The 16,493-nt window shown below is 38.8% G+C and overlaps 1 protein-coding gene across 1 annotated transcript; it reads left to right on the forward strand.

The window, feature by feature from the left end:
- The first annotated feature begins 3,218 nt into the window (after positions 1–3,218).
- LOC148649837 (protein FAM76A) lies at positions 3,219–15,459 on the forward strand. Its single transcript, XM_088603022.1, has 9 exons — positions 3,219–3,469; positions 5,224–5,288; positions 5,866–5,920; positions 6,632–6,784; positions 7,682–7,839; positions 8,328–8,414; positions 9,734–9,869; positions 10,505–10,606; positions 11,497–15,459. Exons 1-9 carry the CDS (start codon positions 3,389–3,391, stop codon positions 11,581–11,583), a joined length of 924 nt encoding a protein of 307 aa, XP_088459148.1. The 5' UTR covers positions 3,219–3,388; the 3' UTR covers positions 11,584–15,459.
- Positions 15,460–16,493: the final 1,034 nt, after the last annotated feature.

Raw genomic sequence — 16,493 nt, forward strand, 5'->3', positions numbered from 1 at the left:
GACTAATAAAGTGCTTCAACTCAAAACAATCAATATTGAGATGGGTTAAAGTAACTGCTGGAGTCCTCCTCACAAAACCTGTTTATGTAGAGACCACTGTATATTGTTATGAAATATAGAAAATTAAAATAAAAGTCTCCAGTTTGAACACCAGAGAAATTGCTGACAACCAGGGATTTTTAACTAATACCATGATTAACATGATCTGATCTGTTTTGTCATTACTGTTGATTTGCACTCCATGACAAATTTCCATCTAAGCCTTCAAACCAGGTTTTCTTTGTAAATGCATTTTTTTTCTCCGAAAAAACAACAACATGAACTTAAAACATGTGGCTCAAGATCCCAAAAGGCCAAGCGTGCCCTGCAAGATGAGATTCAACATGCAGTCATGATCTTTTTTTGAAATCTCACTTGTTCAGAACTGCCTATTCATGTTAGAAATGTTTCCTTGTGTGAAGACATTTTGCAGCATTTACCCATGACACATATTAATATGATATGTAGCACGACGTATCTTCAGAATAGTGAAAAAAATTAACAGTCATGAAAAGGTTTAACTGTGGCCCTTCAGGACTGGACTGCAGTCCCACCTGCTTTTTCTTCTACCTACTGTACCTTTGCAGTTTTTAGATTGACACAGTTACTGTCTAGGCAGAGACATCACTTTTTTAAATGCACAGTGGCCCTCAGGCACCAGGGTGACTTACACATGACAATTTCCAGATGGCATCGGTCTTATATTTGGTTCAGTGAAAGTCAATGGGTACGTAGTGTTCAATTGGTACAACCATGTAATGTTTGATTTCAGGATTATTCCTTACTGAGACAAGAGTACACTCAGATGCAGGATCCTTAAATCATATTTACATGACTGGGTAATATGTCTTGGTTTCATTTTTATTTTGTGTTGTGCTGTCTTGCCAGTGTTTAGTTTTGTTATCCTTGTGCAAGTGATGCTTAGAAAAGAAAGGTTACTCTTCTAAACATGTCTGGGAAACATGAACATCCAGAAACTTTTAGATAATGTGATGGAATAACCAGGATATGTAGATCTGGAGTGGTACTATGTTCACACCTAAAGCAATGTCTCACTTGTTATTTCACTTGTGATTAACTCAATCATTTTTCCCTTTTCTCATGGAATTGTCTGTGAATCATCTTGATGTTGTTTTTTTCCCACTATTATTGTTTATAAAAAAAATGATGACTGCAGTGTTAGGTCTTTAACAGTATGGCTTTCGTATTAATTCAAAGGACATTTTAGAACAGTCTAGGGATTAGCTACAATACTTTTCTCCAGACAACTGAAATGGTTGTGTTTCTCTTGTTTCTCCTGTTGCCATTTCTGTAGTACTGATTACATCCAGTACACTACACTCTGACATAGTGTGCTGCCCCAGTACTGGAGAACAACAAATGGCAAAGCAGTGACCCATTCTGCACTGAGCAGTGTTCCCTAGGAACGACAACACCCAAGATCAAAGCGTGATGAACTATTATGGAGCGGATATGGGCTTAACCCTCTTGGCTGAAGGCCGAGCTCCTGGCCACAGGACAAGGAGGCCTGGACTCCCCCGCAGGGTAACCAAGTGGTAGCTGCAGAGGTGGAGATGGGATGCAAAAGACGTACGCGAGACAGAGTAGAAAATCATGTTGGTATTTATCATGTTTGGCGGAGGAAAGATGACGGGAGCGATTGCTAATTACTGACAGCTGAGTATGATTGAGCTTTGTTGTTGTCATCCCTTGATTTACTGAAGAATGGCTGAAAATTGCACCATTCTGGTGCACAAAGTTGTTAGAGGCTTATCCAGAACAACTTGCAGTTATCAGTACTGCCAAAATTGCCTCCACCAATGCGTTGACAGAGGCTGATGAAGACTAACACCATTAACATGTTTTGTTTTGTTTTTATTTTTGTTCGCAGTTTTTGCTGACATTTTCATAGGTGAAACAAATTAAGTGTTCATTTTAAACATTCAAGTATCAACTAAAATACTCCTTTTAAACAAAGGCGTATAGATGATTTGTAATTCTGCAAAATGGGACATCACTCACAGAGGGTAAACACTTTGCAGCTGACGTGTGTTGTTGCTCATGCCTCCGGAACAGCAGTTAAGGCAATAGCAGACCTGGCCAGTGAGCGTTATACTGCCTTGGGGATTTACAAGTAGTGATTGCTTAATAATAGATCAGTATCAGGAGTGAATTTAAGGCAGCAAGGAGACAGTGAACAACTATCCACAAAAGAGGTTTGTTGGTTGAGTTGTCCACTGGTGTCCACAGACATTTCTGAAATCTTGTAGAATTTAGAAGCTCTAAATACTGCTGGAGGTGTACCAACCACCTCATAGTTATATTTTATCGGGGTCTGTATGTGTAAATATACTGTATGCTGATGTATTTTATTGAAATCGTGTTTTTATTTAGAACCAGTAATAGATTTTAAACAGAGGTTTAAGTCCATATACAGTAATGCCGACTGTACGTATCGTCAGTGTACACACACACACAATAGACCATCATCGGGAAGAAGGTAAAATCATAGTTGTCTGATGCCAATAAGGTTAATGTCACCATATACAAGGTTTCAGGTAACAGATTGGAAGGACAATATGTAAATATAACTGAAAACGTTAAACAAAATTAAACCGGGGTCATACCTCCCAATGTGAAGCTGCGATCTTCAAGCCGACATTTAATTCTTGTAATAATTTAAGAGTAAACTTTATTAATACAAATATAACGTGACAAAACAGAATCACTTTCACTCTAAATGCCGCTACGTATACAAAGACATAACGCTGCATCGTTGTATAAACATTATCAATTAATATTTTTTGTCGTTAAAACGATAACCATAGCAGAACATTGTACTTTCAGTAGTAATGATTTATTGTGATATAAAAGATCTGTACGTCTTAGAATCAAGGTATTTTACCATTTTAAATCCATGTCAGGAATATAAAACACAGCAATACAGCAACTTAATTATTTAAGTGAAAGTTTTAACTTCGTAACTTGACACAATTTTCGATCTTTCTCTTCTGTTCTGTCACTTTACATAACAGCCTGTGACGCACGTTCCCTGACAATTACCTAATCCTTCCCCCCCACTACTTGTTGAAGGAATTGACTTTGCTCTCCACCAATCGTATCCCCGCGTTTACTCTCGGTGTCCTTTCTCAGCAAACCAGAAAGGGGAAGAGGTGGGACAATAAACCGGTCGCGGGATGCTCCGACAACTGATGACGCAATGGCTATACAAATCGGTGTGTTGACAGGGGATCACTCTGGTCGGATTGGCAAGGGTAGCGTTAATTTTTCCGGGAATATTGTGGAATTCCACAAACTTTCACCTCCTAAATAGACATCGGTGTCAGTGATGGCTGCCCTGTACGCTTGCACGAAGTGTAACCAAAGATTCCCATTTGAGGCTCTGTCTCAGGGACAGCAGTTATGCAAGGTAAGGGCCTGAGAAGACCACAGCTCAGACTGTTCTGGGTATCATGAAGTGGGCGCTGGGTTAGTTGATGTGCTGATTTGTAAACGGGACGTCCTGCAAATGAATGGCGCGACGGTGTCTTGGATATCCATTCGGTCCTTGTGCTTTTGTTGTCCCGGTTTAGATGAGCTAATTCACAATGTTCTGTACATTTGATATCTTTCTTTAAAGACTGTCACATGCAGACGCAGTTCTGTAACCAAATGTGAATCTGGATTTGTGGATTATGATGCCATTATTATTTAAAATATTTAAACGTGAAAGTCGTCTTAATAGAATGATTTTGTAAATATGTTTAAAAATACAAAGGCCTTCTCTTTTTCGGCACATAAACTGTATACTACAGAACACTCATAGGATGGTTGTTATTGGAAGTGTTAGTGACTCAGTTCCATGTTCCCATTACCTAATGACTCATTTAAATGTATTCCTTTCAAGCGCTTTCAAATCTACTAGAAAGTCTTATGTAATAAAAAAAGAATAAACATTATTATATTCTGTCTTTGTGTTAGAAGATGGCAATACAAATTTAGAATAGTATCAATAACATGATTGACAATAACAATGCATAGAATATAAAATATACAATCTAGATAACATAGAAAATGTCAATATAATATGTATGTGCTGTAACAATAGATACAATGTATAACACAATATTCAGATGACAGTTCAAATAAAATCTGAATGGATAGACAAACTCTCTTTGCCAGAGTCCAGTCAAGGTTAAGAGTGCTGATTCCCTCATGACCTCTCATTGACTCAGGGGCATAGCCATTGACAGACCCAGGTGTTATCGCTTTCTAATCCCTTCTCTGCCTCTCACTTGAGGGCATTTTCCCATCAGGAGGTGGATTTAATTGTCTGGTTCGGTCGGCTCCCGTTTCCATCCTCTCTGACAACGTGCTGTCTCTCACCTCTGCTCATTCTGAGACGCCTGTTCACGCGGCCACCCCTGCTCTGGCACTGGGGTAACCTGGGGGATGTACAGTATCTCCCCATTGCACCCTTGTGATGAGTTATTTCATGCCGCCCCACAGAGCCTGGACAGAAACTGCCAGATTAGTTATGCTACCCTCCCAGAACTCTTAGCTGGCAGCCCTGGCCATTATTCTGTCTCAGTTCAAAACTGCCCTTCATGTCATCCTGAAGACCACACTGCCTTCCAGTCTGTCTCCATTTTACGGTATGACTTGTCGAAGAAAACTCAGTCTTCACTCAGGCTGGGAGATTGTCAACAGAGATCTTTAATACAATCAGCTGAAGGGGAGCACATCACAGAGATAGGGTTTCCCCTAGCACTCAAGACATGCTCACTGGACTGAAGTTATACTTTCCTTTTTATACATTAAAAGTAGGCAAGACTTTAACATATCAAAGGAAAATAAAGGGAAAGGGGCAGTGTCAGAAGTCAGGAATCCTGCAATCTGTTTCATTTCTCTCTGGTTGAATGGGTGTGAGGAATCACAGGCTTTAGTTTGCACCTAAGACAGTGGTCTTAGGTGCGAACAGAAAACCTTTTCCGCGCATAGTCACTGTCCTGACCTTTTGACTCGGTCTTCCACAGACTCCATCACACAGAGCTCACAAAGTATATAGCGGCAGGTTTGTGTGTTGCCGTAAGAGTTGGATGGTTCTGAAATCTGGGCTCAAACGGCACGTGCTGCATTGACAGTTAACACCTGCCACTTGTTTTTTTGTCCTATGTTGTCCAGGAATGTCGCATCGCACATCCTATGGTCAAGTGCACTTACTGCAGAACAGAGTTTCAGCAGGAAAGGTAGAGATTCTAATCGTTCTTACTGTGAGTTACTTATATGCACAGTTCAGTGTCTGCTTTTCAGCTGTTCCTACGAAATGTTTATTTTGGATTTTGCCAATTGGGTATACAGTAAATAGGCATAACAAAAAAATTCAGGTAGGTATTGAAGCTAAAATCATTTGCTGCATTTTCAATGCCTTTCGGTATGAAATGCATGATTTAGTGGAGGTAGCTATCTGTATGCTTGTTTTTCTTTTTAACTGTAGTCGGCTTTCTCATTTTCTTTAAAATTAGGGGAAAAAAACAGAATACAGAAAAACTGAATTAAAACAGATTAAAAGAAATCAGGTCTTTTTAAGTAGTGAATTGAAAAGATCGAGTTCATTAATAAAGCATCACACTCTTATGCACATCTTTTTCATACATTTTTACTCATTTAGAAAACATTATATTATGAGTCTGGAAGGTTTAGAAGTTCAACAAGTGATATACAAATCTGTGGGAAAAAATATATTTTTGTTTGCAGGATTGTTTTCCATTTTTTGAAAAGCAGATTTTCACTTTCATCATTTTTTTTTCTTTTTCTTCTGTCTAGCAAAACCAACACAATATGTAAGAAATGTGCGCAGAATGTGAAGCTGTATGGCACGGTGAGTTCAGTCGTTGTTTTGAAGAGCATGGAAGGGACGTATTCCTGCAGCAGTGAACAAGCCTACAAATGTCAAAAACAGTCTTCTGCTGGCATGGATCACTCTTTGTAAAAAATGTTTCTCTGTAGAATTTCAGGGACAGATAAATATCTTTTATGCTCTGTTCCCTGTCTGTACAGTCGATGGAAGAACAGTCGTGAAAATGCAACTCCTTTGCGGAAACCCATGTAGGCTGTTGAAACGCCTACAGTATCAAGTTTTAATTTTTTAATTAATGACCTGGTTTTAAGTAGTTTCATTAACCGAGCAGACACTGGGCTGCGAATATAAACTGAGACCCATTTCAAAACATGTTTTGAGATGCTGCTACAATTAGAATATCAAATGCTGCTCCCTGATTTAATTTGATTTATTATAACCTGTCTTCTTGTTCTCCAAATACAGCTTCTGAAACACTAATATGGTCATTCCTCATACCAGAATCTATCAGACTCCAGGTGTTTCTAAAACCTTCCATTGCAGTTATCCAAGGGAACAGTCTAATTGATTGGTGCTGTTGTAGAGTTTTTTTTTCTTTTGTATTCCCAATTGCTGGGAAGTAATACTTTGATAAATGATAGTGTAAGAGCACTTTTCCAACATTCAAAAGGTCTGTCTTAACCTCCTGTTTATTTTTTTTTAACTTTCTGGGTCTATCTCCGTGTCTTTCAGCCCAAGCCCTGTCAGTACTGTAATATCATCGCAGCGTTCATCGGCAACAAATGCCAGCGCTGCACAAACTCGGAGAAGAAGTACGGCCCTCCGCACACATGTGAACAGTGCAAGCAGCAGTGTGCTTTTGACCGTAAAGATGACAGGAGAAAGGTACTTGGAAGGGATCACTGGGATAGCAAAGTTGACCGCTAGCTCCTAAAACTACAGCACTAGGAGGAGGTATTGTGATAACAGAAACCCAAGCAGTCACTTATTTCTCTTGACTCTGGTTGCCTTCGGCAGTTGGGGAGCTGTAGCCTATTCCTGGCAAACAACAGGCCCAAGGCAGGGTACACCCTGGACAGGACTCCAGTCCATCTCCGATCAAACACCAATGCAGACACGCACACACTCACACCTAGGGTCAATTTTCCCAGAAGACAATTAACCTACCGGTATGTTTCCGGCTTCATCAGGACAACATACAAACTCCACAACAGATTGAACCCAGGACCCCAGCGCTGTGAGGCAGCAAAACTAACCACTGCGCCGCCATGCTGCCCCTTTCTAGAAGTTCTTTGTTTTCCTTTGTCCAATTTTACATCTCATTTAAGAACTTAAACAGTTATGAGAGTGACCTAAAGCAGGGTTGTCCAAATCCTGTACTGTTACCATTGTGCTAAATAATCATTCCGGTACAAATAACAGTCTGTGCCTGAGCACATCTCTCTGGTAGCAGAAACCAGCCTGGACAGGGACTCAGCCCCCTTCCTTACCTAGCTTGTTCTGTATTGATTGTTCTAAATTATTTTAGCGGAATGTGAGAGGCTTAGGCTGCTGCTGGGGAAGTAGGTAGACCTTTAGGGGTTTGTTTGAAAGAGATTCTAGGATTGACATGGTGCAAACCAATATGCTCTAAATATCCCCTTTTCTTGAATTTACTTATGTTAATAAAATTTGAATTAATTAGCAAGAGCTACTGCACGGTAAGTGCTCATTCCCTCATATTGTGCATTCCAGGTCTGTATCGGTCAGTGAAAGTGTCGTCCAATGTTTTTTGGTGTCCAGGTAGATGAGAAGCTGCTGTGCTGGCTCTGCACTCTGTCTTACAAGCGAGTCCTCCAAAAAACCAAAGAGCAGCGCAAGCACCTGAGCTCCTCTTCCCACTCCAGCTTGCCAGAGAAGGAGCAGTTTACTCGCCTCAGCAGCAGTAGCCACTATAACAGGTAGCGCCCCCTGCTGGCCAGTTCCTCTCCCTGATGTGTTTTATCATAACTTCATCATAGGCATGGATCAAGCATGAAGTGTAGCACAGGAGTGTCAGACATCTAACGGTTTCCTTTTCTTTTTTAAAAAAATGCTAAAACTGCATTTTTAGACTTTTCAGTCAGGCTTTATTTCCTTATATTAATACAGCAATAAGTGTATCACACCAAATAAGTAGGATCATAGGGTTAAAATGAGGTGAGCTAGTCTAGCATTTTTGTGAAAATATAAGAGATTTGTTACGCCTGTTGAATACCTCACCCAAAATATAAGGGACATAGTTTTAAAATTGCCTTATAGACACATTCCTTTGCTACATTTTGAGCTTTGATTGCTTGTACTCAGATCTTTGATAAAAGTAGAAAGTTCAAAGCTTCTAAGTCAGAATGATCTCCTTTTCTGTGCTAAATATTTCTGTCTGATGTTTTCTGTTGATTTTTTTTTGCAGTCAGAAAACCTTGTCCACTTCTTCCATTCAAAATGAAATCCCCAAGAAAAAGCCCAAGTTTGACGCCATTTCAAGTAATGGTGACAGGTGAGAAAAACCTGGGAGATCTGTGGTCTGTGGTATGATGTACAGCAGTGACAGCATTCCTTCAGTAACCTGGGACAAGTGGAGTGACACAACCAAGCTTTTGTGCAAAATTTCAGTGCAAAATACAGTGCCTAGTTTGAACTTTAGCACAGTATGTAAAATGATCTGTTAAACAACTGTGAATTTCCTCCTTAGTTTAAGGGATGATAACTATATTTATTAACATGTACCTGTACATTGCTCTGTTTCAGTCCATAAATGGGCTGGTTTTGTGAAAGGAGTTCCCAACTCCAGGCCTGGACAACCACTTGTGTTTAATTGCTCAAATTAAGCCCATAATGATTTCTTTCAGATCATTAAGGTTAATTACATTGTTCACTTACAACAGACTGTGGTCCTTCTGGACTGGATCTGAGAGTCCTTTAAAATCGCTGTGATCCAGCAGTGAGCTGCAGCAGAGGGCGCCAGGTTCCCACTGTGAACTGCCTGTACAGATGAACTAAGAGTAGCCATTTCTGTGCATAAGGTGATGAGTACCTATAAGTCAAGAAACTAATGATACCAGCTAGAACTTCTTGAACAAATTTTTCTGTGCATCAGATTTCAGTTCTAGGTAAATTTGTAGCTGGGTGAGATTTTTATCCCAAAAGCCTTAAAGGTGGTATGTTAATATGCCAGTTTGTATTAATATGCACTACTTCTGATACAGGGTGTAGTCCTGTTTCTTCCATGAAAAAAATGACATTTTTTTCCAAATCTTTGTCTGTTTGTGGGTTAGTGCCCTCAATAGAAGAATTAGATAGTACTGTACTGTAAGTCATCTTCTGGTAGAACCCAAGGCAACCGCAACAACCACAAACTGACCAGAAACAAAGTTTTTCAGTCATGTTCATGCTAACCTATTAAGATGCAGACATGCTTTAAAACTTCCTTGGAATATTGTTTTACTTGTATTGTTTGGAAATTTGAGGATACAAACCCAAGCACAATCTCCTAGGCTCACCACACACAGCACACTGACTGTACTTTTCCTTCTGAAAATACAAACCCTTCTTTGCAACTGTCATTATGTCTTCATCAGCCCGTTATGTGGCCACCAAGGTAGTGACTGTACTGAGGCAGCACATGCCTAATCAGTTCTGTATTTACCCTTTGATGAAAAGAAATATTGTGCATTATGAAGAATCTGATTGTATCCCAAGCATGTCTGAGTAAAGTATTATGATACAACTTTAAGTGTGATTTGTCAGACATCCTTGTGTTTGCTAGTACTCAAGCAAACAATTTTCTTTTCAGTGTATCTTTTTTTTCTCTTGAAGTTTTTCTCCTGACTTGGCTCTCGACTCGCCTGGCACAGATCACTTTGTGATCATCACTCAGCTGAAGGAGGAGGTGGCCACTCTCAAGAAGATGCTCCACCAGAAGGACCAGCTGATCTTGGAGAAGGAGAAGAAGGTCAGTTGGGCTCCACCCCTGTGTGGCACTCTCAGCTCCCCCAGCATCTAACTGGGATCCTCCCAATAGCCAGCTGCACTATTCAGTTACAACCAGGCCTTACTTTCATTTGCATTTCAAATTGAATTTGTTATACTGCTTGCCACACACTTTTATCCTTATTCAGAAACAAATTTAAGATCTACTGAGAGGTGGCAGTGCAGATCAGAGGTGCACACACTAAGTGGTGGGGTACTATATTAGCAGTATTTTAGCAAACACTTGAAATAGTAACAACATGTCTGGAACATTTAAAAACATCTGCCCGGTTCTGTGCACCCTGCCTCAGTGTTGTTGTCATCGCCACTAGGTTTTGTCAGTATGCGGCTCTTCAGCAGATCTTTCAGCTCCCAGAAAGTTGTTTCAGGACAGACAGTACACAGGACTGATAGTACAATTGATCAATAATGAAACCACCTTTGTCCAATTGACATTGATTTCTTTTTAAATGACCATTCAAACATGTCAGAAAGTTGCCAAAAACACCAATTAAATAGGAAATCCGATTAGTACCATCACTTAATAATGAACTTCACACACTGGCTTTACCATTTGGAAATCCTCTCCTACCCAACGCTGTCTGTGTTGCTTCACAGATCACAGAGCTGAAAGCAGAATTCCAGTACCAGGAGAACCAGATGAGGGCCAAGATGAATCAGATGGAGAAGGCACACAAGGATGTTGTGGAGCAGCTACAGGTGGGTGCAGATGTGTGCTGTAGCCGTCTGGTTTGCATGATGCAATCGCGATTCACTGCTGCTTAGCAATAGCAGGTTGTCTTCTGGATTGCTGCGTAACCTATGCTGTCATTTTAATGTTTTATCTGTCATTTGCAAGTTGTAATTTTCTGAGACCACAACAGTAACACAACAACTGTTTTATTTTTTCCTAATAAACCACATAAATTATGCCAGAACATTGCTGCTACTTGTCATTGGTTAAAGTAATCAGGTTTCTTCAACCCTTGAAATTTTAAGTGAGCTTTTGTCTTTGTCTTTTGAGCTGTGTGTTTTGTTGTCAGTCCCTTTACATCTACTGGTCAGTTCATCACAAGGGTAATTGCATTTACTAATGGAGATCCTAATAACGCCATTCAAATGTGCCGTCTTTTGGCTGAATGTACTGCTTGTATTTCATTTTTCATCCTATTGAATCTTAGATAATTTATTCACGATAAATGATACAGAAAAAGTTAAACCACAGAGCACACCAGTGCAAATTAGATGCAGATTCATTCAAGTCTGAAAACCTACACTCACCTGGGCTTCTGGAATAAATTACACAAGAGCATGATTTTAAGGCTGTCTCCCATATGCTGGTAACTGAACCCGCAAAACCTAGGTTAAAAGGTCACTGCTGCACTCCCCCAGATACAACTTGCAAAAGATACAAGTCCAGCCTTTCAACACCTTTCATCTTTTTCTCTTTTAGAAATGTGAAGCTGTAGTCAGCAGGTCTTGTTGTGTTTTGCTTTGACCATGAGGTTCCTCTAAAATATCTTGATGCAGTGAGGAGGGTGATGTTCAAGGAAGGAATATCCTTTCTCTCATAGTTGAAAGATTTTTTTTGTATGTGTCCATTTACTCAGGCCAGGAACAGGGAGCTGATGAAGCAGGTGTCTGCCCTGTCCAAGGGTAAGAAATTGGAGAAGCCGGGAGCCATGACCTCCCCATGAGGAGAGAGCACTGTCAGGAGAGCAGGGTAAAACCTGGCAGTTTGTGATACTGTTGTACACAACTCTTAAAGAGTTTGCATGCCTAATTGACTTCAGTGGGCTTTATTTTATAATCCTCTTTTTAATGTAAAGCAATATTGAACGTTGATTTCAACTACTTTGTGTGATCAATAATGATGAGGGTTGACTGGAAACTGATTATTTTCAGAATATGGAAATATAGTAGTCTAATTAAATGGTCTAGCAGGAAGCCACATCTAGTGCATTGGCTATAAAAATAAAAGTAAAGGTTAATTCCACACTGAAAAGTAAAAAGGAGCAACACAGTGTTCCAGTTCACATTGGAGAAGCCTTCTTCAGATTTGAGCATACAGTACCTCCTTCAGATGAATTAGACTTGTTCCTTTGTTATCCAGTAAGAATGATGGAACACCTTTGTCTGACTGTGTTCAGAGGCACTGTGTGCCTTCATCTCTTCATTTCTATACTGAAATGTGTCAGTCTTGAAACTGCATTGTCACATACAGCTCGATACATTTGTTCAAAATATTACGACAGGCCTCCTTATTTAAAATCTCTCACACTAAAGGACTCAGCATGGCCAAGAGCTGTGTTCAGGAATTGTCCCAAGGCACATTGAAGTCAATTGGGGATAATGATTCCGTTTTTTATAGATAATAGTGTATTAAGTGGAGCCCGCAGGTGTTGACTTATTTTTAAGGCAGCTGGTCATTTAATGACCCATAAAAGAACAGCTCAATGTCACGATGGCTTTTAGAACAAGAATCACCATTGGCAAGGCCTACTGTTCCCTTACTGATACTCATTGTACATTACTCACCTTGTAGCTAATGATCTGCCATAAGACCAGCTAGACGTCCCTTTGAAAATAGTACCATTAATTAAATCACATACAACTTCGGCTTACTGTACATGTGTTAGGTAAAAGCTAGAGCATGCTGTGGTCACATTACCATACCCTGTTTAGTGTGGTATTTAACTACAGATTACATTGTATGAAAAAAACAGTTTTTTTTCCATCATTTGTAAACATCAGGACATTTTTGCATTAGTGAGGGACTACTCTTTGTTCAAGAGACACATGAACATCTGTGCTGTATGTAACTTTCTTATAACTTTCCCACTGGAACACTACAGCTGAGAAGTTGTCTGTCACACATTGTCCTGTCTAAAATTAATAATTCTGTTACTTTTACAGGATAGTGCACAGCATATACATTTCATGCGTCAGTGAGATAACTTAGTCTGCTGTACAGCAGATGTCATTGAAAATATTTAGCATTACTAATAGACCGTACAATGAATTGAATTCATTGATTCAAATTTAGGCTTCAGTCACACATTTAATTCTCACATTTTCATGCTGAACTAGATATATTTGAAATGTTTTGTGGCAAATAGTGTTCTATTTTTCAATTTTAAAATGATTAAATAACTATTTTATTCTTATTTAACAGTTCTTAGTTTTACATTTTGTGATTCCTACATTTTTGGAAGAGGTTAAATTATTTACAGATTTTAAGAAAGTTACAGGCTAGTGTGGCAGACGACATTTCTAATAGCCTTCGAGTAACAATTTGAAAAATGTTGGAATTTTTGTAACTAGAACAATTTGCTGTCAATATATTTTTAATGGATGTATTGTAAAAACAACAATTTAATATGCTTATGATTTTTTTTTTATTTTGGTGTGTATTGCAGGTATAATGTGTATTGTTAAGCATGGTTGTTATTTTTCTTGAGGATAATTACATACGGAATTTGTTAAATATGCAGTATGTAGAACAAAGGATAAGGCAAAAGTTTTGATTATAATTACCAGGATCCATATGAGGTATCAATCTTAAGATGTTTTATAAAATCAATCACAGTAAGGTTCGTCTTTTCTATTTACAAAACAGCCAATTAAATTCCTTTCCATCTTTTGTAAGTCTTGAAAAAGATTCTGAATTGAACAAAACTTTGTGTAAAAAAATGTAATTTAAAGACATTATCAGGAAGATTCTGGATGCTGCTTGTTTTGTGTTTTTTTTGTTTTAGAGTGATTAATCTGCCTTAAAGGGTTTAATTTTTCAAAGCCATTCCCATATTTAATCAAGTGCCGATATCTGTTTTTGACTCATAACTTAAACAGGTATCCAGATGGTTTCTGCTTTTGGGATTCCAATTACCTGTTTGATTAAGACGAAGAAATTTTGTGTAATGAACTCATTATAATTCTGTATTATAAGATTGTTATCATAACGTGACGAGTGCAAATCGGTATTACAGTATGTCAATATACTATAGCTATGAAGGTTTGCAATACAAACTGAAGTGTATGAGGGAGAGTTCAAGGACATAAAGAAAGCTTTGAAGCACCAACGTCTTTTGAAGTTCACTGTATATTCCCACAGAACAACATTTCCTAGGTCAAGTAATGATGTTCTGTTTTCACATCATGGGATATCTTTCCCTTTCCCCGACTGGAATTGTAAATGGAAACCCGACTGCTCTCATAATTTGTTTAATTGTTTATCTGCGTGGTTAAACACTGGTAACCAAGCTTGATTCAGGGGTAACCTGCTTTAAAGTTGTGTAGATAATCTTTTTTTTTTTTTAATTCAAAGATTTGCTGTTTGCTGCTATAGTAGTGTTGCCACTGCTTTCCTGGATTCAGGTTTGCTGACACTAGGTCTGTTTGCAATGCATTCTTTTTCTTGAAACCTCAGTAGCAGTAGCCTATATAGCAGTTCTTTGTACAGTGTTTTACAAGCTTTTAAAGCATTCAGGCGTCTTTAGCTTATGCATGGTGACAGCACACTTCACATTCCAACCCTGTACTCGTTTCAGAAGATGTGGTTTGATCGTTGATAGTAACTGGCAGTTACTGTACATGTGTGGGAGAAGGTGTCACAGGCTGGGATAAGTAAGAGCACAGTCTGTCCAAGAAGAAAAGAATGAGTCTCATTTGTTTAATCCTTGTTTAAATCTCAAAACTCTTTTCCCCTTAAGACTGTTAAGAACGGTTCGGTAAAAATGATCTACAGTATCTGAAATGAGTGAGGTTCTTCACAGTGACTTTGGGAAATCATTTTAACTTTGACCTGTACACATTTGTTTCCCTATGCCTCCCCTGAGGTTTATTCTCCTATAAAATCTACTGTTGTGTAATTCTATTCTTTGCTTTTTGATGAATGAAAAAAATCATTTTCCCGTTAACATCAAGAGGTCACAGTGGTACAGACTGTAGAGCAAAGCTTCAGATCCACACCAAAGCTTCAGACTGGTTGCAGCCTGCAGTGCAGTGTGACATGGTATTGGTTTTTACCTGTGACTCAGTCTCAGTAGCCACGTCAAAAATCTGGAAATAGTAATAATAGGATTTTTTATGCAAAGAATGTCAAGTTGGGAGTGGAGTATAGAAGCACAATACCGCTATTAAAAACATACTGGAAAAGAGGTGTGCGCCCATCACGACTACAGTAAATAACAGACCTTCTGTTGTAAGAGTACCAGCCACAGGTGTACCAGATGTATGTTTTATATTTAGAATTCTGGACAGCTGATAAAAAAAAATATTTTTTAATTTCTCCTTTATCTTGCATGGATCTCAGGTCTGAAAAATGTGTCAACCGTGATATGATATTTCTTGTAATAAATGTTATGTAAAGTCTTTTGTAAAAAAAACAAATGGCTGCTCTCTAAGAAAAATTGTTCCAGTGGGGAACGAAGCATTGAATTTTCATGAACTACAAATGTCCTCTGTACTTTACAACAGCCTACGTTGCACAAAAGCCCAGGTAGGCAAAAGGTGCTATTACATGTATGTATATACTGCCATTTCCTGTGTTTAATAAAGTACTTTTATGCTCATGTTATGAGAGTGGGTTTGCATTTTAATGATATTTGAACTGGTGAACTGGCATCCCTCTGTTTCAGTACGTGAATGATACACAGTAATACAACTGAAGCTCCTTGGGCCCATAACATCAATAGACAATGTTACCAGTGTTTAGCTTGATATCTCCTCACATCAGAAGCTCAGCAAGGTTGGGGCTTGTCAGTACTCAGATGGAAGACCTGCAAGGAGACAGAAGTTGCAGCTGTAAGTGGTGGTGGTGTACCAGTATGCAACATGCTTCCCTCTGAACCAATGCTCTAGTATGGTGACAGGTCACACAAGAGGAACAGTCTTTTGGATGAGGCGTTAAAATGAGGTACCTGTACTGACTACAAGGTCATGCAGTGTTCATAGGTGTAGATGTGTTTAACAAATGTCCTAGCTAAATTCCACTCAAGAAAGTGAGTTTCTGTTGCTCTATAATAAACAGGGGGAATGATGTTTTTTGCTCTAAAAAAACTCTGAATCCTAACATACTGAACATATGATGATACCAGATAGACCAGAGGCAATATGTGTAAAATATTATGTTTTTTTTTTAAATGTAGCTTTGGAAGTTTAAATAAACTCAAATAGGGAGAGAAACACATTTTGCACTGGAATAAAATGTTTTGAAAGTTTTCCTGTTAATGTTTTACCATTTTAAAAAGGCGATTGATAGAACACCTAGTATTTATTCTACCACCAACTGTATATGTGCATAGAAAGTTTTTGTAGTTTGCTTGTTGTTCTTTCACTGTATTACAACTGAAAGATCTATTTTATATTTTCTGTGCTATGACAGTAAAATTCAATACTCATGACACTGCCAACCTGTTATTCTTGTTATGAGTTTACAGTCTGTGGGAGGGCCAGAAATAGCTTAGCCTGGCTGACACTATGGGCAGGAAATTGAGCCAAAGGTCTCGAGACTGCATGAGCAGGCTTGTACAGTAAGTAACAATCGGCTTCGGATGCATATGCTGTGACCCCCTTTTCATACAGGCAGAACTGCTTTTATTATCTC

The sequence above is a fragment of the Lepisosteus platostomus genome, chromosome 13 (assembly GCF_059453375.1).
Source record: "Lepisosteus platostomus isolate fLepPlt1 chromosome 13, fLepPlt1.hap1, whole genome shotgun sequence".
Lineage (NCBI taxonomy): Eukaryota > Metazoa > Chordata > Actinopteri > Semionotiformes > Lepisosteidae > Lepisosteus > Lepisosteus platostomus.

Bases quoted from the DNA above. Each gene is read 5' to 3' on its own strand.
- LOC148649837 (XM_088603022.1), top strand. From the start codon at position 3,389: ATGGCTGCCCTGTACGCTTGCACGAAGTGTAACCAAAGATTCCCATTT. The intron at 3,470-5,223 runs GTAAGGGCCTGA...TATGTTGTCCAG, and splicing joins AGGGACAGCAGTTATGCAAG to GAATGTCGCATCGCACATCC. The intron at 6,785-7,681 runs GTACTTGGAAGG...TTTGGTGTCCAG, and splicing joins GTAAAGATGACAGGAGAAAG to GTAGATGAGAAGCTGCTGTG.